This window comes from Carex rostrata, chromosome 29 (genome assembly GCF_964058835.1).
Source record: "Carex rostrata chromosome 29, lpCarRost1.2, whole genome shotgun sequence".
Taxonomy (NCBI): Eukaryota; Viridiplantae; Streptophyta; class Magnoliopsida; order Poales; family Cyperaceae; genus Carex; species Carex rostrata.
In genome coordinates this window covers 4,805,046-4,813,722 of record NC_135946.1, presented here as the reverse complement: position 1 = coordinate 4,813,722, position 8,677 = coordinate 4,805,046, and the positions used below count along the sequence as shown (strand labels likewise).

The 8,677-nt window shown below is 35.7% G+C and overlaps 1 protein-coding gene across 1 annotated transcript; it reads right to left on the bottom strand.

Annotated features, from left to right (window-relative positions):
* Window positions 1-371: 371 nt before the first annotated feature.
* On the bottom strand, window positions 372-3,858 carry LOC144546188 (protein ACCELERATED CELL DEATH 6-like). Its single transcript, XM_078294711.1, has 3 exons — window positions 3,090-3,858; window positions 1,523-2,058; window positions 372-965 (listed from the first exon to the last, which is right to left on the bottom strand). Exons 1-3 carry the CDS (start codon window positions 3,856-3,858, stop codon window positions 372-374), a joined length of 1,899 nt encoding a protein of 632 aa, XP_078150837.1.
* Window positions 3,859-8,677: the final 4,819 nt, after the last annotated feature.

Below are 8,677 nucleotides of genomic sequence, written 5' to 3'. Positions count from 1 at the left end.
TCGTTATTGTACATGTACAGATGATAAGTAATTAACCTTTCAATAATCAATTTACTTATTTTCTACTCGATTCTAAAAATTAAGTACAAAATTATGAGTATTAAAAATGAAATCAGTATTAAGAAGGAGATAGAAGAGAAAAATGAAAATTAGTATTTGTAATAAAAAAGAGAGATTACAAATGGAGCACAGAAGTGGAGATTACAGGGAAGAGATAAATTATGAGATGAGAGGGAGTAGGAGAAGAGAAGGAGAAACAACCTTTGTCAGGAAAAATAATTACTAAATTCAAATTGAAACCATAGCATTGGAATTCAAAGTTCAAAGATGCGGTACAAAAAAAAACAAAGTTCCTAGTATTTTGCACCTTTCTAAATATTTGGAACGAGTTCTTTTCGAAAATTACCACGAAGCCTGTAGCGGAGCATTAATAGAGGCCATTCACTGATGATCTTGGAGATGAGTGGAAGGATCGTGCAGAGTACTAATATAAGAATTGCAAGCCACAAGTTTTTGGGGGCTATCACTGTGAACAAACCGGTACCAAAAGCAATTGCAGTAGCCCCATAGGCACACCACATTAGTGCCCTTGTTGTTTTCCTGTAATTGAGTAGGAAATCCAAGTCCTCCCATGTCGCTAAAATGCAGAGAAATGCGACGGCAAGAGAAGAACACATGGCTACGGTGTCAGAGATGAGGAACACCTGAAAAGCTGCTTTCCTTGCAAAAAGGGGTTGTCCGGCATCAGAGGAATCAGAACTGAATCCTCCTGGTAATGTAAAAGCAGCAGCAAAAGTGATAGTAGCAAGGAGTGCAGCGACCAAAGATGTGTTGGAAGTGTACTTTGTTGTAAGTTTCTGGACCTTCTCTCTTGCTTGCTTCTGGATCGTCTTTTTTGCATTATCTCTTATTTCGTAATTCCATGCGGAGGGAATTACATTTGATAACAATGTGAACGACTCATTCTGTGACAGCAAATAAAAATAGGTAAAATATATACATGATCTCTCTTGACCTTATATAAAAAAAATTTGAGTAGAACTAGGGTGTTTCTAAGTTCACAAAGCCCTTTGTGAACTCAACTCTAAAACCAAGGGAATTGACTTCAAACGACAAATCCAAATCATTAAAATCCTTCTACCGTACAAGTGATTCATCTATATGTGAAAATTTTAAAGTTTCAAATTATTTTAATATAAAGTCAAGTGGTCAAGATTAGAAGATTTATAAATTAATTTTAATGCATTCATTTTTTGGACATCTTTTGACCACTTTATTCTATACAAAATTATTTTAAAATTTAAAACCTTTTACATGTAGATGCATAACTCATAAGATAGAAAGATTTCAATGATTTGAATTCGTCATTTGAAACCAATACAATAGATTTTAGAATTGAGTCCACAAAAGGACTTGGTGAACTTAGGAACACCCAAGTTCTACTAAAACTGTATGGAATTAATGAATTGTATAAAATTAAATAAGTGTTGTGTGTAAGAGCAATGAAAATTAAATAACTTACCCACTTCAAAGTCTTCCATAAGGAGGTCTTCGCATAGACTTCATTGACAGCATGATTGTTGTAAACATTAACAGCAGTATAATCCTGTCCTGCATGGGTTAGTAAAGAACGAAGGATCTTCGGGTCGCACTTGCGAGCAGCTTCATGCAGGGGAAGCTCGCCATCATTGTTGGCTTGGTTAATAAACCTATGAAGCTGGGGTGTTGTGAGTATGTAGTCAACTAAATGTGGATTCTCAAAATAAATAGCGTCATGGAGTGCATTGAATCCATTTTTGTCGGGAGTATACACAGAATCAGGGCAAGTGCTCATGATCTCTTTCGCAATTGGCAGATAGCCGTTTACCACTGCCTTAAGAAATGGAGTATTTCCGGTTGGTTCATGCTTAATATATGCCAAATTAGGATCATATTCCAAGAATATCTTGACCAACATGAGTTTGTTTTCAAGTACAGCTCTGCCCATCGGATTGGCTCCATTTTTGTCTTTATGGTATGCTAGTTGGGACTGTCCTACCAACAGTTGCTGAACTATACCTGACAATACATGTCACGATAAAATTAGAACATTTACTAAGACTGCCTAAAATCTATGAGATGTAAGTGGTTCAAATGCATGGAGCAACAATAACGGATGCAAAACTTTCTAGGATGGCAAGAGCGACATAGAAGTAAAAATCAGAATGGATTATTCGACCTTACAATCAGAATCGACTAAATCAGATTTATTTTGCCAAAAAATTGTTTGTCTTAAAGAAAAATAGAAAAAAAATGATAAAAAAAAAAATTTGTCAATAATTTATATTGAGAAAAAAACTACATTCAAATAATCCACTAATATAATATAATACAAAAATGCAAATACATCGTAGAGTTAATTTTAAATTAAATGTAACATAGAAAACACAAAATATTTAAGAAATACTGACATTTAAATAATTCGGCAAAAAAATAAAATTTACTATTTGAAAGAAAAAGTAAATTTGTAAAATATCTAAACAAATATTATATCAGAGTTCACGGTGAGCCAATAACCGATAGTATATCTAAACAAAAGAAAATGGATAGGCTTATGCACCAAGTTCACTCAAACGTTTTAGTTAAAAAGTTCCCTTCTTCTTTCTTTCTTCTCCCCATTTCCCCAACCCAGTTTCTTATTTATTTTTTGTCTTTCTTCTTTCCCCAATCGAAGTCTCTCTGATACCTGTCTTCCTACTCGGTATTCCTCTAAAATTCACTCTCACCATAAATTCATACAAAATTCGGCTCGGTCTGGTCCAATTCCTCTCCGAATGGTCCGATTCCGGTCTGACTCAGCCGAATTTGCCTTCTATGTTAATTTCACAAAACGAAATGAGTACTTTTTAGTTTTGACTTGTGACTATAGACTTGAGATAATTAGAACAAATATTCCGAGTCAAATTTGCCAGTCAAAAGCCAAAAAAAATATGTTTCCTCAACTGAAATACATACATAAGACTAACCACAACAGAATGTAAGGTTGCATATGAAGTATCTAATTACTATGAAAAATAAAATTCACAGAATTGGGTATATAAGTAATGAACCTGGGTGATCGAATCTCACAGCAGCATGCATAGCCGATTCATTATGCGGGCCAAAAACTGCCGAAGATGGGATCTGTAGCAATCGCTCTATAACTCTAGAATATCCTCTGCGGGCCGCCATATACATGGGCGATTCCCCGGTATTGGTAACTTGCTCTGACAGTTCTGGCTCTACGTCCAGGAGCTGTAGTGCGAAATCTTGGAAGCCATTGTGCATGGCATGATGCAATGCGTTTTCTTTGCGCCTATCGGCCTTCAAGAGCATGTGGTTGAATGGGCTTCCTTCCTCCAAATCGTCATGCTGCATATACTGTGATGCAGCAGTGATGATATCAGAAGCCAACGAAAGGTTAGCTGCCATCAGAGCAGCTATCAGTGGGGTCTCTCCATCAATGTTGGTGCCGGAGAAGAGGGAAGGGGCTCGGGACCAGGCCTCCCTTGCAAACTCGTCATGTCCAAGCATTGCGGTAATGTGAAGGCAGTTGTTATTGTGAGGAGTGGTAGAGAGCAGGATATCAGGGTCAGCAATAACCAAGTGGTTGCAGAGGCCGAAATCACCTTTGTTGCATGCGTTGAGGAACTGTCGTAGTCGTGGGTCCATTGGGATAATAGGTGGGCTGGAAGAGGAAGCTAAGCTAGCTGAACAGAAAGCTGATAGAGATGAATTGCTCATGCTTTGTGGTAGTTGAGTGTCCACTGGGATAACAGGTGGGCTGGAAGGGGAAGCTGAGCTAGGTGAAGAGGAAGTAGAGCGAGCTGAATTGCTCATGATTTCTTTCTTGCTTGGTTGGCAGCCTTAATTTGTGTATTGATCTTGAGAAGATAAAATGGATTTATATATCTCGCAAGTTAACAAACTTTCTCGCACGTTCTCACACGTTATCTAGCTGTACACAACTTACAAACAAAAGATAATCATTTATTCAGGAAAAAAATATTATTCATGTCATATATGATTCGTTGTCCTCTTTTCATTGAAGAAGTTGGATAATCTGAGCGGGAGGAGAAATAGGTTACCGGGAGAATACTCATTTTCGTTATTAAAAGAGACCTTTCTAAGCAAGAAGAAAGTAAAAAATAATAATAATAATAAATAAATACTTGTTCCAAAGCAATCAGGTGTGGCGAATCTAGATTTTTAGGAATCGTAGCTAGGCCCATAATTCTGCAATTTATTAAATGACATTTTTGTCTTTTAGACACTTTACAGTAAAAATCTTCATTTATTTGTTAAAATTGGTTGAAGAAAATATCACTGCATAGAGACATGTTATAAAATTACGCTTACGTTCAGTAAAAATCTGTAATTATATATATCAGGTAGAAATCAATTCTGGTCCTTGAATACATTATTTCCGAACATATGGTACAAATTATATATGTAGGAGGATGGTTCAAAAAATCGGAATCGGAAGAATCGGATCAGTAACTCGGGTATTTTTGGCAGAAGCCTTGTAACCGTAATGAATTATAAAACAAATTAAGTGAGTTCATATCAAAAGGGATTTAACTCAAATGAATAAAAATTTCGGATCCATTTCAAATTTCCTCCATTCCTCTCTTTTATCCCCCTCACTGACCACTGACAATGGAGCCCCCCCCCCCCCCCCCCCCCCTCCCTCCCCAGATCCTATCTTTCTCTCTTCCCTTCTCTCCCGTTCGTGCAAACACAGGGGTGAAGCCCCTTTCTCTCTTCTATCGCCCTTCTCTCCCGTCCGCGCAAACACAGGGGCGAAGACCCGATTTTCTCTTTCTCCTCCGCCCAGCACAGGTGAGTGAGATTGTTCTTTAAATCGGCTTGAATCGGTGTAACTCGGCAGGAAAATCGAAAAATCGGCCGATTCCGTCATTGTTCATACGATTTTTTTGAAAAAATCACACAAATCCGAGAATCGGGCAAAAATCGGCCTGGTCCCATCCGATTCCGAGTTGAATCGGCCGATTTGACTCGGAATCGGCCGATTTTTTGAACTATGTGTAGGAGATATCTAATAAATAATATGGTTTTACATCATCAAACCTACATCTGTGCTGCTAACTTTTGGAACGCAATTGCCACTCCACGGATCTGATCTATATCACAAGACTCGCTATATATTAACTATTTATCATAATAGGAATTATTGGTATCGGGATCGGGATCGGTCCCGGCCGATACCGATACGGGATCGGGATATCGGATTGATATTTGCTAAGGATCGGGGTATTTTTTTTTTCTTTATGATTTGCTATGTGAGGATCGGCTCAGGATCGAATCGGGGTAGGCCGATACCGATTCGTATCGGCCGATCCGGATCGGTATCGGCCGATAATTCCTACTATGCTATTTATTCTAATTCAGTGAAGGTGCCACTCAAACCAATCGGATTCTATCGGAACAGATTTCAGGTTGTCTAATTTTGGATTATGTTTCACATTACGGGACTATTTGAATGAAATCATATTTCTGCAGTTCCGCCTTTTTAGTGATTTTGACAAGTTTTCAAAAAAGTTTCAAATTTAGCTCGAAAACTGAGCAAAAATACCACTTAGACTGAGGAAAAATACCACTCAAAACTGAGCAAATCATATTTTGGTCTTTTAATTAATTTTCAAATACACTAATGGTTCATATAAAAGACATATCATTTGCCCAAAGATAAGGACATACTTTTGTCTGACTTTTATATTTAGAGTCTTGTTGTGGCATTTCGCTTTTTAAATTTTTTATTACATTTAATTTTAAAAGGGGAGGTATAACACGGTTGGTTAAAAAAAAAAATCTGAAGAATATTGCTTATTCAAAAGTCGAGATTTTGATTCCGCCTCACAACTTTGCAGCCTCTGCGAAAATTTAAAAAAAAAAAAAAAAAATTTAATTTATATATATATAAAATCAAACTATTGATTGGTAATGCAGAACAAATTCTCTTTGAGTTGTTACAATTAACCTTATTACCAAAGTGTTGTGGATGCAAAGATTTATATTTCGACATGCAGTATTCATTAGGTTTTATATTTATTATAAGAGACACCATAGAATTTTTTTTAGAAGTTCTTTTTAGTAAATGTGCATCTAGTTTAAACTTAGTGCATGATATCAAAACTTAAATAAGACGTGGGAATGCGATCACCAATTGAAAACGTCATGCATGAAACCCAAGTGTACTTTAATATTAAAAAAAAAATTCAAATTAATACGGGCAGCGCAATTATGGGATCTAGATGTGGCAAAGTCAATAGTTCTTCGGCATTATGAAAATTAATCTGTTTCAAGAGTTAAGAGAATTATAAAGTTGGTTAATTCATAAGATTAATATTTATACATTAACAGCTAGCTTGGTGCAGAGTTGTGATTTGAACTCGATTAAATTAACTGAATTAAACAAATGAAGGGAGTAGATCTCGAGATCTGCCATTGAGCTTGACTAATGAATTAAATACAAATAGCTTTAGGCAGTGCACCATATGAAGATGTACTATTTATAATTTGGGTTCAAAAATAAGATCTTTAGCTCTGGTTTTATTTGATATGTTTAGTTCAGCAAGTTATGAAAAGCTCGGCCCAAACTATGCATATAATGTGAAAGTTCATAAATGTTGTTTGATTTTGAAGATATATATATATATAAAATAAAATTTAGGGGATTGAGAAATGGTTGTGAAATTTGTTGACAAAAAAAAAAGTTTTTGGAATACGTATATATCACCAAAAATTAATTTGAATTATTGAGAACAAGTTGGTATAAAGTAAGGATGAATTGAGATCAAATTAATTGTTGTAAATTTCGGATTTATTCATCCTAATTGGGACAACAAAATTTGGTATAAATTTTATTAAATCTGATGATTAATTATACTATGTACAGTAGGCAATTTAATATAGGATAAAACAATAAAATTTAATATAGGATAAAAGAGTAAAAATATAAATAAAAACAAATCTAACACTAAAATTATACTATCCAACAAAAGATAAACTCATTGAATTGCTTGAGGGAACAACAAGCAATTGTAGTTTTGTAGAGAATTAAACATATAAAGGAAAAATTAAACTGTTTGAAGAGTTAAGAAAATTATAAAGTAGGTTAATTCATAAGATTATTTATAAATAGAAGAACTCAGTTAGTCATTTCCTATTATTGTTTAGTACACATTAACAGCTAGCTTGGTGCAGATTTGAGATCTGAACTCGATTAAATCAACTGAATTAAACAAATAAAGTGAGTAGATCTTGAGATCTGCCATTCAATTTGACTAATGAATGAGATACAAATGAACAGCTTTGGGCAGTGCACCTTTGAAGTTTAAATTAATTAGTAGACTATATCAAGAGAGCAGCTGAATTGATTAAACAAAATAAAATGAATACACCTCAGACCTGCTTTGAGTTGACTTTATAATATACTAGAATTATTCCCTCCATGTGAATGCTTGGTTTCTTCCACAAAGACGGAGTTCTAATCTTTGGGTGGGTGGACATCTAAAAGGGATTTTCAAAAATAGTGCAGAAGAAACAAAAATAAAACATCTCAAACCCTAGATCTACCTAGCCACCACCTCTCACTAGCTCCACACCTCTGCTCTTTGAATTTTTACCCCCAACACAATGATATCCACCCCTCTTGTCTCTACCTCCTTGAACGGAGAAGAGAATGAGGGAGAGGGGAGGGATCTGAGTCGAGTGGAACCGACCAGAGCTGAGAACTTGATATTGTTAGAACTCGGAGAGTAGAGTTCAATTTTTCTTATAAATATTCCAATTTTAAAAGCTAAACCTCCATATTTTCTTTAAAAAAGAAAAAAAAAATAGGCGGGAGACACGTTTTTAGCAATGATATATATATATTGTGATTAATTGAGGTTGATATGAGCAAGGTGATATGATATTTGTGTTTGATTGAGGTTGATGCAAGGTGATATATGGGACAAGTTTTTTAGCAACAATATACACATCAATTTGACTTGATAGCATTCATTGAGGTTGATGCAAGTCAATCTAGATTCATATCATATTCTCTCTCTTTCATTGAGGTTGATGCAACCCTTGTTGTAAGGGACAAATGGACATGATATCCCTTACTACCCTTTTATATACCTAAATTGACAAATGCATGTTGCTTTATTTTGGTGATGCTCATCGTTTGTGCTGCCCAACATGAAATGAACTTTCCACTCCATAGAAATTTATCCTTTAAGAGTTAGGGTGGTAACGAGCTGGCTTGTTACAAGCTGGGCTCAGCTTGAACTCGTCACGAGTTGGCTCGTTCAAGTCATGAGCGCTGACTTTAGAGGTCCCAACTAAAATCTCAATTTGAAATCGTCACGAGCTGGACCGAGCTAGATCGTTGGGTCTCACTGTACTATGTTTTAAGAAGAAAATAAATTCTATAAACTTTTTGGACCGAGTTGGACCGACCTAGATAGTATAAAATGCACACAAATTGATCCCTAACCGAGCTAGCTCATGAGCTAAGCTTCAACTTGAACTCGTTAATTCTGGACTGAGCTAGTGACGAACTGGCTCATTGACAGCTCGATGTAGTAACAAACAAGGTGTTAGTGAACGAGTTAGATACGAGTCACAATCAACCACAAACTACGAGATA